Below are 21,797 nucleotides of genomic sequence, written 5' to 3'. Positions count from 1 at the left end.
AAGAGTCACAAATAAGGAAAAGTAATAAATGTTCCTTTTTGGTTTTCAATCAAACTTTGTCTGATATTCCCCAGCACAAACCGAGTGGGAGTGCTTTGTCTCCCTTTCTTGGAAAAAAAGGCATCTGTTCACGGACAAAGTCAAAGATAGGAGCGGCTCACTGAGGTTTATTCAATAGCTATTTTACAAGATCAGATGGAGTGCAACCTAATCCAGGGAGCAGTCGGAAACAGAAACAGACTTGTTTCTGATCTGATCTTTACAGCTTGTCTTGACCGTGTCAAACAACACCCCATTGGGAGATTTTGTGTCTTTGAGGCATTACATAAGACTCCCTTAACAGTGACCATTGACCTTTTGGAGCAATACGGTGAACTCTCAGTAAACTTGCTTAAGGATTTTATTTCTTCTAAAAGGTATTAGAGTGGCCAAAAAATAAATACATTCATACTTCAAATGACATTAAGAGGTAAAATGTCGTCAAAAGGTCATCAAATGGAAATTTTAAACCGTGGGAAGAATTACCGTATTGGCCCGAATATAAGAGGACCCCGATTCTAAGACAACCCCCTCTTTTTTAAGACTCAAGTTTGAAAAAAGCCTTTGTCTAGACCCCGAATGCAAAGGCCTTCGCACATATGTAATAGCTGTCATTTATTATTCATAAATGTTCCCCATCTCCTTTACCAATTAAAATGGAGACACGTTCAAGACTTACTGGCAGAACTTTAAAGCGCAACAGAGAAGTACCAGACATTCGCTACGTCGTTATCATCATTTATTTCTCGGTGTAAACAAAAAACAACAATGAGCCAACATAAATAGCAGTGTAATGATTTGTAATGAGTGCATTCATTCATTCAGCGGGCTATATTTCACGTAAAGTATACAGTCTCTTCCTGATGTTCTCTGATGTGCTACATGCATTACTGTTAATTCAAGCAACAAATTAGCTAATGACTCACATTACTGTCACTCTTTGGCAAGTGATTACATTTCAAGACTGCATTCCAGCTTTGTGGAACAGCTTTTCCGTGTATCTATCTGTTTTATGACTCACTTCTACAATTAGTCGGGCCTTATTAGTTTCATTAGTTGTCGTTTGACATTTTACTCTGGTCATTACATTTAAATGGTGAATAAAATGAGATGTGTACCTCTTGGACAAACAAACTCTGAGCGCCTTTCTCTGCATTGTCAGGCACTGTTGGGTAGAGACTTCGACCTTGCCGTCTCAAAGTCAAAATCTGCAACGCATAGATTGAGAGTCGGTCAACAAAGACAAAATGAATACGACACAGAAGATAAAACATGCTCAACAACAACAACAAAAAAAGTGAAAGAAAATGAAGAGACCAGTATGACCGAATGTAAACTCTGTTTTTTCATATTTTAGTACACACCCCTGAATCTGGCTCCTTGCCTATGTTGTACAGATGGTCGCCTAGTAATCAGTATCCCAGCACCTTTAATGCCTCCTTAAAGCCTTTTTGCTCACGGCTAACAAGCTCACCGCATTCTGGCCAAAAGGTATTTGCATCCTCCAATATTATGTTTTCTATGGACACAGAACATACCTGAAATTGACAGATTTTCAGATTCTAGCAATGATTATTTTCCTCGGATCTTTGCAGGAGAATTAATTCTGTGCGCAAGTCATTAAATCACTGTAAAACTAACTAAGTGATTCGACCCGACTAAATCCCCCTGATCGCAGGGGGGGAATATAAATACGAGCTTTAAGTGAGAGAAGTTAATCTGGGTGCAAGTGTTGTGTTTTTATGCAAGTGGGCCGCGAGATTCGACGGTTTTTCTGTGTCAGCGTACGATTTAGACGAGCTTTCATCTAAGACTTTGCCAATATCGAGTTTGTACTACAGCGAATCAATCCAGATTGTTTCCCTTTGACAAAACCAACACAATTGTTTTCAAGTTAACTTGTAACACATGACAAAATAATAATAACGGACAAAAACATTTCAGGAAATTGTTTCGCACTTCATTGGGCTACAAATGAACACATGCTTTTTTATTTTATTTTATTATTTGTAACTTGTGCAATTTCTACTCCCAAGTGACTTATAGTCCAAAAAAATAGCAATTGTGTAAAAACACTTCACAATTATAAAACAAAAGGAAAACCAGCCAGTGTTCATTAAGTCTGCTTTCTTCTGTCATAAAGCAAAACATTCTTAAAAACAGATTCATATACTTGAAATGCCGCGAGTCTCACGAGTCAGGGGAGGATAGAAGAAAAAAGGTAGTAACGCCCAAATGACGCTTTGTTTTTGATGGATGGACTTCAAACTGATATTTTGGACAAATACCTTCAGACTCATCGAGAGAATGGGGAGAAAGCAGCACCAAAGTGCGCTATGCCAACAAGTTGGAAATACAAAACAGATGGAGGGAGTATAAACATTGTCTCCGAGAAAAACAGCAGCAAAATGACTTTTGATGCATCAGAGGAGATAAAATACAGAAGATATCAAACACAAATTCTGATAAGCACCAATAGACAAACACTGGACCTTATAAAATAATAACTCTGCTGAAACAAGTACTGCTGAAAGCTTAGCTAAAACTTTAACAGGAGTCGATAGAGGCATGAGCAGATGTCATGTTCAATCACTGAGCGACCAAAAGTCGGAATCACCTGTCAGACCTCGACAATGTACCATTTGTGCATCATGCTGCTATGCTCGCTTCACAGCGGGCAAGAACATAAAACATTCAAAGATAAAGTAACGGCTGCACAATTGGGACTTTTAGCGGCTAAGCCTGTTTAAATGGAAAAAGCGTCTGTAATGATCATGGCAATTATGAATGTACTGATAACTTGAGATACGAGTGACCTGGATCATTTGATTTGATTTGATTTGATTTGTGAGCTCCACACAACTTTGCATTTATGACCCTTTGCTTAATGGGAAACGCAATAGATGGGCGAACAAGTATTTTTTTTACACTTTAGCCAATTGAAGCAAAGATGAATTGACGTGGGGAAGGCCAGAGACAGGTGAGCGTTACTACGGTAACAGGAGCCTGCAGTATAAACGAGAATGCTACATTTCATTGTATTTTTTTAAGGAGTTAGTGTAGTGTGCTGATTCCTAAACAATACGCCAAAGTGCCCATTCTTTAAAGGTCAGCTGATTCCCAAAGTCGAGTCTTTGGAATTAAACGAGCCATTTCCTTCGCATTGTGATTATCTGACAAATGTGTTTGAGCCCGCAGTCATTAATCTACTTTGAATAGAGTTTTATATATTTAAAAAATAAATAAAAATAAAGTAAAAGTCATGGTCAGTGTCCTTCTCTTCTCAGCTGTGAAAACAAAAATCATACTCCACCATTGAAGCATTTGATCAGGTCCTTGGCAAGGTCATTGAGCTTTTGTGAGCCTTTGTGAACCTTTGGTACGCTCAAAAAAGTCCAATTTCCTGAGGTAAAAGCACAGAACCAGTTTTCCATTAAATGTTCCACGTGGAACCTCGGAGGAAGCCAACGTCCTGCACAATGTGGCTGCAGATAACGCTCGCTCTGTCACAACATACGGGGGACAGAATGAGCCAATTAAATGGATGACCCATGACATCCCCTCTTGCTACAGCATGGAAGGATGTAAACAAAGGAAAAACCGCCAAAGGGTCACCCCACCCTGTACTCACAACATTGGCCCAGAGGAAAGGACTACAGAAGGCAAACAAATACAAAGAAAGCAAGCTAGCAGTATGGAATTTTTTTTCAGCCCTTGCATCATTACTACACCCTGAAATATATTCAACATTGGAGATTTTAATCTAAAGCACATTTTTATTCCGTGATAGCATCCACGGTAAATCAAAACCAGAGTACCACTCCCTTAAATAAATACAACTGTCCTAACTTCACATGACCTTCTCACTTCCTACCAATGCCAATCAATCTTCCTTCCTGGGATCTTTTCTTGTGAAAGTTTGCATGGTCATCGTGGAACTCACCTCAAAGTCCTCCAGGGGGAACTTAAGCATGTCCCTGAGGACATCGCTGAGGATCTGGGTCTTCCTCTGCACCAGGACGTTTTCATAGTCCAGCGGTTCGATCACCTTAGGCTTCACCTGGAGAATGGAGACAAAGTTATGATGAAATTAAATCAGCAACTCTAAAGGATAATTATTATTAGTCCCACTGCTCTGTGCACCAAAAAAAAAGAATGACCAAATTATTTCCAGAGAAGAATGATGTGAGAAAAAGGTGTAAAGAATAAATACACTACGGTCTACCCGCTCGCCACATCCCAAGCCTGTGGAAAGGAAACCATGATGGAATAAATGTTTTCCAATCTCCGTCATAAAAACACCCAATTAGAAAATACGTTTTTGCAGAATCAATGTCAGCTTGCAAAATCTCACTCAGACACTGGTGCCAAATATCTGCACAGGCAATTAGAGCAAAGAAGAAAAATAGTCTTTCAGCAAGACACACAGTTTTCTTCTCATTCTTCTTTCTTTTCTTGTTGCTGGCTTTTGTCTCTTTGCACTGCCAACTGGGCATTCCCACAATTCTTTGTCTATGGCCCAAAAGTGCTCAACCGCACAGCACCATGTTAAAAAAAAAAAAAAAAAACTCACGTAAGAGCAAGCATGCATGATCTCATCTCATTCCTCGTCTATATATATATATATATATATATATATATATATATATATATATATATATATATATAAAATTTTATTTTATTTAAAAAATATATATATATTTAAAGAAATAACCCAAACTGTACACAAACTAAATATACATTCAGTCTTCAGTCTGGTGCGGCTCAATCACCGGATCAATTAAGTTTGACTTCTGAGCCAAATAAACCGACTTTACAAGCCACAGTAATGAAATAAACTCAAGTTCAACAGTCCTTTCCACCTGGTGCTAACAAAGCACTGTAAGCATGTGGTTCTGATGCACGTCATGACACACATGACACCTGCTTTGAGACTTAATCACTGTGGTTAACCTCCGTGACACACAATATTAAAGCCAGCGTATGAAAATGCCTTACCACCACCTGTGGCACAGAGTCCACCTCAGCCTCCGCTGCAGCCAAACTCTGATACTGCTGGGGACTCTCTATGACCAGCTCCTTCTTTGGAACTTTACTCGCCCTTCCTTGCATTGTCAACAGCTGTGCTAAGATACTTCCAAGAAAGATCCCCAAAAGAAGTGCTTAGCCAGCATATCCAACAGGGGAGAATCCTTGCACTGGAAAAAAAAAAAAACAACCCAAAAACTTTTGGAGGTTTCTCTCAGAGTTGAGCTCACACACACCCTCCTTTTTCTGCAACTGATCTGTCTGAGAGTGCTGGGCTCACACCCAGCCTGAGGAGATGGCCCCTCCTACACTACCCGGGGGGAGTTCAACACCCCCGCACGTGGACGGACGAGCTCATATGCAACTGCTTTCTGACCTCTCTAATATCCACCTGCAGAGAGAAAGCAAAAAAAAAAAAAAAAAATGAATTCCTAACGCGAGATATTCAGGCGAGGGGTCGACTCAAGGCGTTTGTGACAGCTGAAATAAGAACGATGAGAGATAAAGATGACATCAGGCGGCCATGTTTGCCGAGCATTACTGTACCTTGTGACAATACTGACGAGTGAGTCAGATCTTGTGATAATGTTGCAAAGATAAGGTGCCAGACTCATTGGATCGCAGTGACTCATGCAAAACTGGCTTCTATAGCTTAGAACTGAGCAAGACTGACAATGATTGATTCATCGAAAATCCTAAATCTTGAAATTTCGAATATACGGCAGAGTCATTGCAAAATCAGCGGCTGACAGTCGGCTACTCATAAAAATTCATCGCCAAACCTCATGCCGTGCGGCTGGCCTTAAGTCTTAAATGAACCTGAACGACATTATTTTTGGAATGTGGTAGGAAGTCGGAGCACCCGGTAAAAAAACCAACAGCAGAACATGCTACACAGGAAAGGACGGAGCTCCGATTCGATCCAAGAACCTCAGAACTGTGAGTCAGACAAGTTAACCGCTAGGCCACCCGAGAAGAGACAATGAAGAATGTCTCCTACTCACGCTAGCTACATTTTATTACAGTTGTGTGACGACATTAACATTTTCCAAAACAGGCCAAGTCGACATGAAAGACTTTGTCAGTCTAATGATTTTTTTTTTTTCTGTTTCAAATCAAAAGCTAATCCAGGTGACCGTGTAAGACAACGATTGTATATTTTCATAGATCAGGACCAGCTCCCGTCTGGCTACTTGTTGATACAACTGCTCGAGGGGCATTCCAACATGACACAACCCCAGTCGAGCCACCTTGGAATGGGACCGATCGTTACGAAGGAGGATGTTATCTTTTCTAACTGGTATCAGTTTAACTAGAAGAGTGCGACTCAGTCAGCTTTCCAACAGCTGCTCTTCTTCCAACGTCACACATAGGCAATAATGTCTCGGTCCAAGTGTGTCTGTGAAAATTGGTCGAATCTACCACCTTTATCATCCGCCGAGATACGAGGAACCACCGGTTCTGATTGCGATCAGCATTTTTTTTTTAGTTTATGGAGGAAGTAAGCATGTTTAAAAAAAGATGCTGAGGTTCACGCACCACATGAAATTATGGCGAGTGGCATGCAGCGGAGCCTGTTACTAATCAAAAAGTGGACATTGTGTAATTTTTCACCCATTTTAGCAAAGTAGCATTAATTGCGCTAGTTGCTACCAGCTGTTGAAATCTATCGTGCCTACGTCTCAAACTACGCAACCATTGATAGAAAATACAATCGTTAGAAAATGACACTTGGTAAACAAAGTCATTTCCAAGGGAACTCTTCATGATTTGTAAGCATATGATGACTCCAAACTCTTTCTAGATTTAAAGACCCACAACAAGACCCGACGTAAAAGCAGCAAGCAATGCTCACGCTGTTTTTATAGCCACTTCTGGCTACACTTCACAAATTTACCCTGTGTTGTTTTTTTTCAACAGATGTTGACATTAAGTGATACAAAACATCCTTTCAGCCTCTCCCCACACACATGGAAAAGAGAATTGAATTTGCTGCCTGGAAACACAACTTAAAGAGGCTAATTTTAGCCTCTACAAAATAATGGCCCCATGTGTCATATATACACGGAGAGCCCCTGAGGCGTGAGGAAGTCACCGGAAGGCTTCGTGTGCCCTCATTTTATCTGTCTGTCTGGTGAACTCTTCAACTGTTCATAGTACACATCGTTTTTTTTTTTTCCTACCAGTATGAGGAAATCAATTTAATTACTCACTGATAGAGTACCAAGACCTCTATTACCTTTGATATCTAAAATTTCATTTAGTATAATGATCGACTTTCTTGGAAACGTTACCAGCAAGTTGCAGCGGTCACGCATTAACTGGACCGTATTTGTATTGTTCATTTACGTAATAAAGACTTGATAGGATCTTGGTGTAAGCCGTAACAAAACAGGGTGGAACCTGGAATGTAAGGAAAAACACAGCCCACCCCTTAACTTCTCTTAGCAACCAGAGACCACCACCCATGAGCCTCCGGAGAGTTCCGACACTGAAATTCATCAAAACATGCCATGTAGAACTTCGGAAAGAGTAAGAAAGTCTGGATTTGTTTTGCAAATACATGTACTCAGTATCAACCTTTCAACGGACTATCAGAAAGCACAGACAGCGAAATCAATCTGGCAAAGATTCAATACAGTTTCTTAATGATCACTCCAGAGACAAATTTAAATGGTGCTCCAATACAATGGATGTCTTTTCAGAGAATCGAACCGTGGTATCTGAAGATAATGGGCCAGGTTTCAGCAATTAGGTTGAAATGTCTGAAAAGATGACGGCAATTACCAGGAAAAAAAAACAACGTTTACTGTTGAGTCACAAGTAGCGATATCAGCGCCGCATAGAGGTGACCGTGAAGGCCATCTGTGATGATAAAGCAAATGTAAATGAATATTTTTTTTTTTTTTGTAGAAAAACATTGCAAAGAAAAAAAATACTGTGACAGTCTGGTTTGTCCTTGGAAGTGCCTAAAGGAGGCATAGTAGTATAATAGCATAGCGTCTTCACCAAGTCAAACTAATCACAGTAGGAAGAAGTCTGTGTGTGTGTAATTTTACACTTGATGGATGGGCAGGGACTCCGGAGACCCAATTATTATATATACCAGCTATTAAATAGTCAATTTCCCATAACAGGACCCTTTTATGATGTATTAACATTTACACACACTCACATTAATGATTAGTGCCCTTTAAATAGTCACACTACTGGCATTTATGCCACAAGCTACATCACAGCAATATGTATCAACACTCAAAACAGATTAGCATTATAAAAATGGCAAAAACGATATTGAATGGAATTTAACAAGCAGATATTTTATAGTTGATGACATGCAGAGCTGGTTTGGTATTCAACTCCCCCCACACAAAGGAACATCTCATTAGATGTGGTTCAATGAAAGCAAAAGTTTCAGGGGGTATTTGGGAATCGCTCCTCCCCAAGAAAGGCGATGAAAAACACTTGTATCTTAAACCAACACAAACTTTCTTTTTGCAACAACATTCCTCTGATAAAACAAGCAGATACTTCAACACTGTTGATGGTCATTCAAACATAAGATGGAAATTGCGCTATTGTGAAAGCAAAGAATGGAAAGACGGAAACAATAGCAGCCTCGATATTCACAATATTGCATAGCGATAGCCCGAGTGATCTTTGACCTCCTCAACTCTTTTTTAAAACCTCCACCCGCTGCAATCAGAAGGAATTAAAACTCGACCATTTAGATCATCTCCTAATGTGGCCTAATGGATTGGCGAGGTGCGAAAGGTATCGACGGCCGAGGCGACCGTTGAGTGTGACACAATGGAAAATAATGTGATGAGGAAAGCACATCACATTTAACTATTGATCTGGAAGACTGCTGACAGGGGATTAATTGAACCCCCATCTCCATGATAAGACCTTTCCCGATCCAAGAGAAGCCACGGTGCCCTTGACCTAATTCCCTGCTCTCCACTGTCACTGGGATTTCTGCTGATGAGCCATCACGAGAAAGGAGACGCGTTCTGCACACGCTCTCGTGAAGGCAACAACAAGCAGAGGGGAAAGACAAGCTGGTACGGAGTAGCCGTAGCGTGGCCAAGCCTGTGGCCTGTCAGATGAAGAATAGCGATTGATTTCAGGAAGACAGAAAGACCTCTGTGCCCCGACGCCTGCCGGCCCCTCCTCATCCTCATCGCCATGCCAGCCCGGAGAAGCTTTAACCCATGTAGCGCTTAGCGGAAGGCAAGATCCAGCATTCCGACTGGCCTACATTTGATACGCTCATATTAACACTCTGTTATTGCTGAATCGGCTGTATTTTGCCTACAATGAATGAATTATAAATGGTTCCTGCAATTAGTATACTGCACTGGCCTAATTTTTTGGGGATTTTTGTCTGGAACACTGCCTTGTACTCACCTCATGTAAAGATTGTTTTTTTGTTTGTTTTTTACTGTAGTTGAAGTAGAAATGGATCATGCGATTCTTAACTGGATCGGCCACAACATTATTTAACTTATTATATCATAATTCGATAATATTTGTCTTTAAACTCTGTATGCACTCACAGATGACAACAAGGCACTCTTTTTTATGACCAGGTGTACCACTGGGGGTCATTTTAGCCATATAAAATAAAATAAAATAAATAAATAAATAAATAGCTGGAAAACTGAAATGTTTATATTGCATCACACATCTTTGGATTCCCTCATCGAGTCAACATATTAGAAACATAGCACGTGATGCAATCCTACACCACAGCAATAAGACATTAAATATACATTAATAGCCTCTTTTACAGTGTCAAATCCCCACATGACATTATTATGTACATATGAGGAGAAAATAAATACAATGGGATTGACAGAAAATATATCAAATGTGAGGATGTTAGGTCTCAAGTTGAAAAGTACTGTTATATGAAGATGTTCCAACTAAATTAAAATGAATAATTCAAACCCGCATACACACCTTCAGCACTCTCGGTGTGGGAAAGATACGAGACTCCCTCCGACTGATCGCTCTCTCAACCTCAGATGGCCCAATGGGCTCAGCGGTTCCTTTACAGATATAACCGCTACAGTTCCTCTCCAAGACAGTTCGCAGCCCATCAAAGACGACCGTGCTGGTGGTGCACCCCATCCCTCCAGGTCCAAACGGGCATCAGTCAGGACCGCTTGACCCAATTTAGTCTCCTTTGCCCGTTTCCTTCTCCCTCCATGATCTGACCCTGCAATCTTCCGACCCAGGGAGGAAGCGCCGGCGTCCGGGCGCCAAGAGTGGCGACCCTGAAAAGCAGGATGGCTGGAGGAGGAGGAGAGGAGGAGAGCCCGGCTGTATTTGTTAGCCGCTTCACTCTGTGTAGACTGCAATAAGCCAGTCAGCATGCGAGATGCAGCGAGCTAGCGAGTGAGGGAGGAAGAGTGGAGGATGAGGGATGGGAGGGATGAGAGACCTCTGCAGCAGCCTCACTGAGTGCTGACCTTAACACTGAACACATTATATTATATGTATATATATATATATATATAGCCTCTTTGCAGCCACGCCAACGAGTAAGAAATAAATGGGTTACAGTAAATGCGACCGTATATCCAGAGGGAGAGTTTTGCTCTGGTGAACTGGCAAACAGCAATATGGCTGAATGCTTTTCTAGTTCAAGAAAACCCAACAGGGGTGACGCTTATCAAAGTGATGCTAAATACATCAGTCAGCTGCTTTAAAAAAAAAAAGGTAGGAGTATGCACAGGCATCATTAAATCTAAACACAACTTCAGCATCAATCTGCTGTCCAAAGCAGATATCAGCTGCTGCTTGATCTCGAGCTGAACAATCTGCCAAGAGCAACCAAAATGTGATCATTTGGAGTGCCGGATAACAATTCATCTGAAAATGCAGTCTTTGATCCAAATTCACATCTCTCCCTATTTTACTGCAGCAATACCCACAACAGAAATAGAAAGGGAATTCTCGGTAATTAAAAATGTGTCACGGCGAGGCGCAGCATGCACGCCAATTAAGGCATGCGCTTTCAACTGTGCTTAAGTCACACAACGGCCACTGCACAGTGCACACAATGCGTCAACAATAGACCGACTCTCTGAAATGTTACGTCTCAAAAGATTAGAACACAAACGCAGTACACTATCCAAAGAAGGTGACTCCACTTTCCCATCAGGGTTACACGAGGAACGTTTGCAAGCTATCCTGCATGCTGCTGCTGCTGTTGTGTTAATATTTCAGTAGCCTGGCACACTGAACTACATTTGACTGTACAATAAGAAGCCACAGGGCATATCTGGCAAACCTCCACATGAGTCAATTCAAGAAATAAAAAGAGAGAAGCTCTCTGGCGCAGTAGGAGTGATTATGTTTTACTGTGTGCGAAGGAATGTAAATGTTTTTTTTGCATTTTGCCACACATGAATAACCAATAATAAAAAAAAAAACACAGATAAGAAGCCTTTATTGTCATTTTATGGTTAGATACAACAAAACTGATGAAAAGTTAAGATAATTAAACTGCTAAATTAGGATTATACTGAGGTCATGTAATTCAAAATACAAGCAAAATGTGCACATTGCGTAAAACAACTCAACCACATTTAAACATGACATCAGACAGATTGTGCAAGAGCTCATGTCATCAAACGTTGAAGAATTTATTCAGTGTGTGGCTTCATTACTTTGTGTAGTTGTTTTGTAACATTATTGCAAAATGAAAATATTTCTAAATTCCACACCTATGTGACCAGTTTTGAAAAGTTCGACATATCTGCAATGCTATTACTCATCAGTGACTATTTCAAATCATAATGACTCATTGCCAAGTGCAGACGTGGTCGGAACGCAGCATCACAGGTGGCGATGATGCATTTTTTTGCCTTGAGGATACAGATTCCTTCACGACAAGAAAGGGCATGCCACTAAATACACAAACGCGAGCTGACAGGACTGCTACAGATGGTGTTGTATTGGATTGCCGACACTTATGAAAAAATCATCGAATACAATTGAGTCATGAAATAGAAATTCAATTGGTCTCAAAAGTTGTATCTCAAAATGTTGTTTCGTCTGTTCGAATCAGCTCCCCAAAACAAACTGAAATATCTTTTCCAAAACTAATCGTAATAATAGTCCTTCTTATATCAATTTCATACATCAATACTATTCATTAGCCCGACAATGGCATTTGTCATTAACTGTTAGCATTAAGCTAGAAGACTAACAGTTTGTGATTGTTTTAACTGCAAAGGAATGGATGTATTTTGTTTTTTGTTTAGTTTGATCCTAAACTTTGACTATAAGGCCTATCAATACTTTTTTTTGAAAAATTGCTGAATATTTGCCCAACTGCTGCTTGTTTTTTAAATTAGCCCGCCTAAATTAGCTACCACCACACAATTTATTTCCCCAATCTTGCTCTCAACCTAAACCAACAAAATTGGTCAAACTGATGGCTCTTACAGTATGTGGAAAATCGAATCACTTGTATCTCAAGGCACCACTGTACTCAATGCTATTAAGATGACATGAAGTCCATCAATGTCTCTTTATTAGATTTGAAGGAAATTATTTCTGAAACAATATCCTCTACCGGTGGTGAAGGGAGCGCTGAGTCATTGCTGAATATGTATCATTTGCTAACTATTGCCCTCAACAACTCGCAGTCGCGGCTACATCTGTAGCACCGTAAAAAAACAAAACAAAAAAAAAACACTGCTTTGACCTCAGAAGCTGTGACAGTCCATTTTGTGCCACTCGAGTGAAATCTGCAGCAGCTGCAGAGGAGATAAGAGCAGCGGTGGCATGGATTACCGTGACAGTGACAGCATGGTTGTGGATTGTAGGTTGGAAGTAACACACCCTTGTATCTTATACCATCTGGGCTATCTCACTGCACATAAACATTACATTACGTACATCCCATGTGACCATAAAGCTACTTTCAAGTGAAACTGTTGTGACTTTATTAAATTGACCTTGAGGAGGTTGAGAAACAACATTGCGCTTCTCCTAGAATGAAACCTGCTGGTTCTTTAAATCAGAAATGCAATTACATGATGTTCCCTAGAGTTTTCCCAGGAGGTAGGCAGGTGGTGTTGTGATGAATCGGATAAAGAAAATAATTCCATCCTGAAGCAGGATAGTATTTGAAATCTGAAGACGATATGGAAATGATTTATTCATTCTCAAAAAGAATGACTGATCATCGATTAGGTATCGTTTAATCGTTCCAGGTGGCAACATCTGTTGGACATTGTCACTACAAGACTTTCAACTTGTTAGAAGCAACGCTTGGGTGGAGACAAAGTAAAACATCACAGGCAACACCTGTGGAAATAGCGGGGTCATCTTGAGTTTCCCCTTTTCACTCCAAGGCGTGAACACTTTAAACAAAGACACTAGAGGCCCCCATGTGTGGCCCAGTCTCTGGAGGAGTTGGCATGTCTTCTGAGGAGTCTTTCTGGAAGGCCGGTCAAGGCTGCAGCTGTCTACGTTTCAATGTCGAGGCTTCTGCAATGATGAAGTACGTCTGGTGGACATCAGCCGTGTATGCAGCACCACAGATAAAACCAGGCTAGCTCCCAGACGCGACCATAGAAGGACCTCAAAAAAGGGAAGTGGCTGTTTCCTGCTGATTTGTGTGTAAAGCGAGTTGAAACAAAGCTGTTTTCCCACTCGTTTGGAAATCCAGAGAAGAATCATCCATGCATTCCGATTCATTTGGTAGGTGAGTATATATATATGTATGTTGTGATGTTGTGTTTGTTAAAAAATACAAAAGAGGACTTTGGGGAAAAAAAATAGCACACTACATCACAATCACAAGAAATAAAGTTGAATTGAGATTTCAGACCCTGAGCCTCCGAACTGTGAGGCAAATGAGAGAGACACTTTCCTGATCAAATGATTGTGAAGAAATAAGAATTTTAGGTTTTCCTGACTGTGTAGTAAAACAAACAAGAGGCCAGCATCCTCTTCCTTTGACTGGGTATTTTGGGATGGTTTATTTATCCCAAGTGACCAAGCAGAGGGGTACTACTTCCGCTGCTTTAGGGTGGAGCCACCAGGCTAAGAATAAACATGACACAATAGAGCCATGCTGGATGCAAGGTCTCCAAAGTGGCTTTACTTGAAGACAAAAAAAAAAAAAAATTCAAGCAGCACCTTCACCAGCGGACGTGGTCTGCAGTAGTGCCGAGGTCCCCCGAGGGCCTGCGGTCACCTTCTTATCCGTGCCAGCTGTATTTTCACATCAATAGAACCAACACTGAGTAATCTCGCATACTTCCTTACGCATGCGACCGGTGTAACACTAAACTGCTTCAAAAGAGCTCAAATTTCAAACAGCTTGAAAAAAAGTGGTCAACTCACAGTCAATGATAAATAATAAGAAAAAAAAATAGAGGCTTCTCAAGAGGGAGAAAAAATATGCTTCTCGCACCTCAGTGATGGAATGTTTTACTGCCACCTACAGGTTGATATTGAAACATGTTAAGCTCCACACATACAAAAGATCAGAATCGTTAGATCAGATTGCATGGATGTGTCTCATCATATGTTGTCCTCAACATGGTTCAACAATACAACTCTAATAATCAACTGAGTCCATGTCAAAGAGGAAACCAGAGTAACGCAATTCTACAAACAGTGTATAGTGTTTGTTGTGAATGGTGTATAGCATAACAAAAAATGGTCACCGTTATATAGTTTCTTCAGGCATGCAGATAAAAATACATACAAGCCCATAGGATGGCGATAGTGACTATGAATAGCAGTCAGATTTTAGGGAGCGCCTGTCACAGAGGTCTAGCTTTGACATGAAGTGTGGAAACTGAGACGTGAGGCAAGTTCACACTGGCCTAATGATGTCACAGAATGAACAAATGTATAATAAGGCAGACAAAACGCACAAATGTAGAAAAAGGTTCAAATATTTTCATTGTATTTGAGACTTGAATTCAATGTTACTGGGATGACGACGGGGGGGAAACTTTCAGGATTAGCTAATCAGGGCTCTTTGTAATCAGTGGAAATCCTTTTGAGCCCGCAATAGTGAGCGACGCTCACAATCAGGGGAAACAGCGGATGCACACCTGCATGATGGATAGTTGGCAGCAGATTTTGCTGCACTACTGCACCCTTGAACTCCCCAGGGTGTCACAAACAGCTGTGAAAGTTCACTTCCAGCCCAGTTAAAATGGATATGATTTGACGTAAAGAAGGAAGGAAATCGAAATCAATGAGTGTAATTATAAGGGTTTGGTTAGATCATGCTAAAAAAAAAAAAAAACTTAGGAAACGCTTATGGGGGTAGTAAATATAGTGAATAAAAAAAACCTATATATTCAAAAATGTGCTCTGTAGTTCTGAAAATAATGAAATAATCGTAAAATACATAAAACCAAATATGCATGCAGGCTCATGCACTGTCACGCTGATCCAGCTTCAGCTGTTGGCATGTTGTGAGCGTGCGTCGGGGATCACACTAATTTCCCAGTGAGCAGTATGGCTGCTATGGCAACTAAAATGGATTTGACATTTTTGGAGGTCTCAAGTGACCTTGAGTGGAAATAATGCCTTTTTCAGCATCAGTGATTCGGAATCACATCATCCAATCAGGAATAGTCCCACAGGACCTTGTTATTCTGTGAAGTTTTTTTTTTTTTCATGGTATCATGTATGACGGCTAACTGAATGGGCTCATCGCTGTTAATTGATCATGTGACTCGCATCTGACAATAAAAATGAGCATGTCCAATTTTTTACACAAAAACAACCTTGTGTAAAGTTCCCTCAAGTGACGAAGAAAGATATATATTTATGGTACAGAGCGCGGGAATCTATTTTAAGGCCCACTTGATAACCAAGAATTGATACTTTAGCGCTTTCTTGGTATTTTTTTTTTTTTTAAATGACGCCACTCCTGGAACTTTTCTGACACACTGTGTAACAGTCAGGAGGAGAAACTGTCCACTCCGTCCCGCCCCTCCCTTTTTTCCCTCCCCAACCACAGTGTCGGATGAAAGAATGCAAGCTATGCATCTGCCCCGGTGAGAAGTCATTAGAGTCGAATCCCTCTGGCAGGTCACATCACAAACCAAAAGCACCAGCGCGAGGGGGTTTACAGATATTATCTTTCATTAAACGAACAGCTTGCACCGTGGGAAAAAAAAGACGCTTGTTCAAGGGAGGAGTGTCGAACCAATGAGTTTGCTTAAATAACGATTACCCATCACGTGCTCGGCTGAATTCAAATAAACACAGACTCTTCTCCTGAACATTCATTCATTGGAAATCCCAATGAATGATAACACTTTTACTTTCATTTCTCGGCAGCCTGATTAAAGCCAGTTAGAATTTTAAGTATTTCCCCAGGTGATTTACGGCAACGTAGAACGATTTAAAAATATAAACAGTTCTTTACACAAGGGGAAGTAACCGCTGGGAGCCACAGGAGATCACAGCATTCATCAGATTTTCAACAGAGAACGGGTTGTTAGCCTAATACTAGACTCCCTGAGTCATCCGGAATCGTGGCAAGTAATCAAACAAGGGTAAAGGTCACGAGGAAATGTTTGACGATGGCATGAACGATAGTATCACCGTTTTCAACAATGCAGGTTTTACAAAATCTTGCGACAACACGTTTCATTTGTTTGAATCATATATGGCAAAATGAGATTAGCGATTTTGAAATGGAAATACACAAATTACTTAGAATACACTACACCAGAAACATATTCAAAGCAATATCTTGTATAATAGTGAAATGGTCATCTGTCAGGTGGAGGGAAATAATGACAAGGATTAAGTGTGTTGGCATATTGCCTTCCCTCTAATCTGCTCTATCGTGGGCGCAAGCTAGCAGTAGCTTTCCCGCAATTACAAACTAGCTCTTAGTTTGCCATCATGTAGGTTAAAAGAGAGAATTTATGGACAAATCAAGTGGCCAGGGAGGGTAAATACACCTCTCTGGAAGAAAAGAAAACACATACGGGACTTAAAAGAAAATCTGGTAGCCATTAGTCTTCGCTTTGCGGTCGGTCAATGCGGATGAGCTTCACAGGCTTCTGTACATATTAGAGGCCTTCTCAAGGTTTTAATCCAATGAGATTAATCTCCAGTCGAAAGCAGGAGTGAAGGCCAACAATTTAGCCAGGCTGAGCTTGAGCAGTTTCACCTCTCAGCTAACAGGGCGGCCCCTGAAAACGCTCATAAATTAGTGATGGATGGCCGAGCTGCATCCACACATATGCCCTCGTATAATTCAGTTAGAACTGTCGTATTGAATGAGTACGTATGGTCAAAGTGTGCTCTGTGTTCAAAAGGGCACCATTTATTTGATACTTTGACGTAGCTCGAGGCTACAAAGTACCGTGAAGGCTTTATTGGTTTTTCAAGGCTGCTGTGGGAAGGCAAAAAACAGCAACCTGACATTTAAGTCTTTTGAAAAGTGATCCCAAAAATAAAACAAGGTTATAATAAAGAAGGAATGCTAAAGTTAGCGGTTTCAACAAATTGCTAAAATTAGCATGCCAACCAATTAATGATAACGATATGGTTTCTCAACATGTAGTGTTTATATGACGTGGTTAATTCAAATGACTCTTAACCTAACAAAGAAAAGCTCATAATGCTATTGATGTGCCAAACATATTTGTTTTTCCTTCCGAATCACACTGATGGAGCTTTTGATACAAATAGCAAAGGGATGCCGAAGGCTTTCATACGAGCCCCCGCCCTGCTACTCTGCCCTTCCGTTCATTTTCCAATTGAACGGACGAGAACGCGCGAAAACTAAACAAACTACCGGCACCGCAGAGAATGCATTCCATCTACCACTAAAACAAACCTCCTCCCAGTATTGCACTAAAAAAAGAAGCACCATCATCATCGCCTGCACGAATAGACCGTTTACAGATGCTAAAGTCATTTTGGATGACGCAATATATATTCGCAAAACAGAAGCAGACAGGTGTAGTGCACTCAAAAAAAAAAAACATCCAAAAACCTATAATGGTCATGTTTTTTTGCTTCAAAACAGAACTGCTCCATCAGGCAAAAATCCCGGAGGTCAGCCCAAATAAAATCAGAGGAAATCTGCACTATCTAGCAGAAGACCGCTTCGTTCCCACCACAACATGGAGCACAGGAAGTCATGGGCACTTCCTGCGGAGACAGATGGAAAAATGTCGACTGGAACCGTGATGTTAATCCACAGTTTTCCCTTCATGTTATCCGTGTAATCCAAATCTAAACTGGACAATTATGTAACACAAATCCATTGATCTCAGCCAGTGTGCAAACAGCCCAAAGGAAAAAAAAATAAAAATCAATACTTCAGATGACATCGCTATACAGATGTTTCATGATGAAGAACAGTTAGTGACTTGCTCGTACGTTTACATGACAACCAAGCAAAACATGGACACAGCTATGTGGTTTACATAATAATAACTGGCCTTAGAAAAAAGCCAATTATTTCCAAGCGTATTTGAAGAGCGCGTGTTATATTTCTCACTTTCCTGGACACCCTCGCTCGACAAGTCATACATCATTGCTTAGTATTTTCTCCCTGTAAACACTCGTTTTGTTAATCTGGAAAGTTTTGGATTGGAGTCAGTGATGGAACTTGGTTTACTCAAATGACATCAGCATCAAATGAAATCAAATAACACTGTCTACTTAAATGTTTTTCAAAGTTGGATCATGTTGAATTGGTATTATTGATATGGATCGAAGCTTTTGGCATAGAGAGTGACGACTAATGTGCATTGGTTACGCGAGCAGCCTCATGTATTATTGACCTGTGCGGGGAACTCGTGGTCACATGATCACATCTCTTCCCCCCCCACCATGGGTTTATTCTTAGAGTGCTATTTATCATCTCTGAACTAAATGCACATTTTAGTCAGCAAAACACAGAGAACAAATAGCTAGCAAGGGGAGGAATCACGAGCTCTAACAACACTAACAGTGCGGTAATTTCCAGACATGCTCGGTCCTGCAGCATAGCTTGAAGTGGAAACATAGCTGAGAAGTTACTCTTGTGTCAATTGTGCAATCTTAGTTTGCAGAAACTAAAAACTGTACATTTGGGGAATATTATGACTTGTCTGAACTTCATTCGATCAGATGCCGGGAAAGCTGAGGTTGTGCGGACAGCACCATCAATTGAGAGTCAGACTATTGATGACAATTACATAACCGTTTCGAGTCTGTTCAATAAAGCGCTTAAAAATTTCCAAGCGCAATCAATCAATGTTATTCCCATCGTTAGGGCAAAAGCATTTGTTGATCACTGAGACATGTGATCCTTGAAGGTACATTAATGGGCCCCATACTGGCTCATTATTGGACACGGGTGTGTAACCAAAACAAAAGCTAGCATCCGTGCGACGAGTAAATATATTTCGAAAGTGCAGCTGTTGATGCATGGCGTCACTACAAGTGTGCTCAGCTGGCCTCAAGTGTGCATATACACACACCAGGATGAAACTCAGGGTTGCTGCAAATGTACGACAAGTCAACAAAGCCGGTCTGGGTGACAAATTTACAAACTGGTGTGAGGACAAATCAGAAAAGTGCATTTGATCACCAAAGTGAGTCATTGAGAAATGTCAGCTGTGTGAAAATGAAAGTTTTTTTTTTAATAATGGCACATCATTGTGGGAATAAGAAGCCACAGTCCTCTGCTGTTCTTCACACAGTCCTTCTATTCGTGTGCTATTTACATGTTTCACGGAGGAATGACTAACTAGCTGTGTGGACAGCGGTTATGTGTGAGCTGGCATTCTTGTCCCACAACGAAACACAAGCCATACATTCATTTGTACATATTTCGACATTTATGTTTATCAACAATGGAACAGCTTGAATCACGGCACAAAAGCATTGAGCTGCAACAGCCAATGGAAGTTGAAAATTCTATTTGAAGTGTCAAATTCCGAAACATTGATTTTAAAATTCCATTTTACAACATCATATTGTCAATTAGTATTTCATTAATTGTTCGGCCCTACTCTACGCCACCGTGACAATGAATAAATAATGTCAAGGTACGGTTGGACGTCTGGGATATTGACTCAGGGAGGCAAGATGGTGTCCGTTTCGGTTACCTAGCAACTTCTTCCAAGAACGCCGACACGCCGAACACACTCGGACACAACAAAAGGGTCGAATCCCCCCCCGCCTTCTGGAAAAGTGATACTGAGAGCAGCAATGGCAGGTACGTGTCCCACAAATGTTCCAAAAGTTTGAAGGTAACTTTTCACATGCCCAAAATGTGCTGAGGTCAAGTGTCAAATATTCTGTGCAAGCCACTGTCGCTATAAATACATAAATTGCAACACGTTATTTATTGTTGATCTAAAAAAAGGACAAACACAATGTATAACACAAATCTACATAGAGAAAATGCAAGTTTCAAAAGTAGAGAACCAAATTATATAAACAACCAGGCATTGGTTGAAAAAAAAAGGCGCTATTGTGTTTTCATTCATTCATAACAAACCCTCATTCATACAAACTCATCAATTCAGACGCTCACCCACTCCAAAATCATGTGACCCGGCTGCTTTGAGGTCATCCGTGCGCACTGCTTGGTGACAATCTTTCAAAGACGCATGACGATCACAGCAAGTGAAGATGCACGGAGGAGTAAGTTGAAGTTTCCTTACCACCAGCACGGACGTCCTGACCACCTCGGAGACACTTTGCCGGAGCTCGGCAGCGGTGCCAGGCTTTCCCAGTCCGCGCGTAAACTTCCTGGTCTCCGGCTGCACGAAAGTGGTCATTGCTGGACTTGCCAAGAAAAAAAAAAAAGTTTAAAATCCTCAAATAATTGTGAGGGAAGCGTGGCTGGATTTGATCGTCTCTAATCCGTTTCTGCCATCGCCTTCAGCGCGCACCACGAGTTCCAAAACCCGATCATGTTCTGACGAAAGCGCAGCCGTCTCATTCCCATTTGTCAATCGTGCAGGTTTTTAGTGGTTTTTGCGCCGATATCCAGCTTGTCCCTTTGAATCATGATTGTCATAAGAAGAGTGCTCGTATCAAGGGTGTCATTGGCCGTCGAGTTCCAGACAGGAGGTGTCAAATCTCGTGGTTGCCTCAGTGCGCTCCTCCCTCTTTTTATGGTACCTTTCTCCGCTTCGCAGCCTGCCCGCTACTGGCCCCTCCTGGACCCGGGGCCGACATTCGACCAAATAGATTTTAGTGACTGGTACTAAATATTATAATGCCTTGCAATCTACAATTCCAATTTTTTTTAGTAATTAATTCTGCAAGATTCTGTGCGCAACTCTTAAATAAATAAAAACATCTAAGATTTAAAAAAATACAGGAGTAAACATCAAATGGCTGTATTTACTTCCTTTAAAAATACATACGGTATTTTGAATGTTTGTATGATTAAACCTACAGTGGATTAGACGCAATCGCTCAACATTACCGCTAAACACGATGGATGTAAGCAACACTGACGCCTACCGGTCACGGTTGTAACTACATAGAGTTTCCGCTGACCATCAGAAAGGCGGAGTCGGATCATTTTTTTTGCCAATTACTTTCATTTCCAAAGATCACCCCTGCTGGGTTCGTTCCTGGGCCTAATTAAGCTTTTGCTTTTCATGTTTCAACACAGAACTTTCACAAAACCGATTTCCTGTCATTTGAAGACATAAAAAAAGTGAAAATGGTTGCAGGTGGTGGTAGGTTAACTGAGAAGC

General features: G+C 40.9%; 1 protein-coding gene across 7 annotated transcripts in view; it reads right to left on the bottom strand.

Annotated features, from left to right (window-relative positions):
- LOC147051120 (dedicator of cytokinesis protein 9) overlaps window positions 1-21,154 on the bottom strand; it is a 38,119-nt gene extending 16,965 nt beyond the window's left edge. For 4 of the 7 annotated variants that reach the window (XM_085919720.1, XM_085919723.1, XM_085919722.1 and 1 more), the window contains exons 1-3: window positions 20,748-21,154; window positions 3,983-4,099; window positions 1,158-1,247 (exon numbers count right to left, since the gene is read on the bottom strand). In XM_085919720.1, coding sequence (XP_085775846.1) covers window positions 1,158-1,247; window positions 3,983-4,099; window positions 20,748-20,864 — 324 coding nt within the window. In that variant the 5' untranslated portion in view covers window positions 20,865-21,154. Of the gene's footprint in view, window positions 1-1,157; window positions 1,248-3,982; window positions 4,100-5,037; window positions 5,297-20,747 lie in introns of those variants that run through there. The other 3 variants (XM_085919721.1, XM_085919726.1, XM_085919725.1) reach the window with 2 other exon arrangements.
- Between the last annotated feature and the right edge of the window lie 643 nt (window positions 21,155-21,797).

This window comes from Syngnathus leptorhynchus, chromosome 9, assembly GCF_054491065.1.
Source record: "Syngnathus leptorhynchus isolate UIUO chromosome 9, UIUO_Slep, whole genome shotgun sequence".
NCBI classification, from domain to species: domain Eukaryota; kingdom Metazoa; phylum Chordata; class Actinopteri; order Syngnathiformes; family Syngnathidae; genus Syngnathus; species Syngnathus leptorhynchus.
The sequence above is the reverse complement of the archived record's forward strand: the minus strand, read 5'-3'. Positions and strand labels throughout refer to the sequence as shown.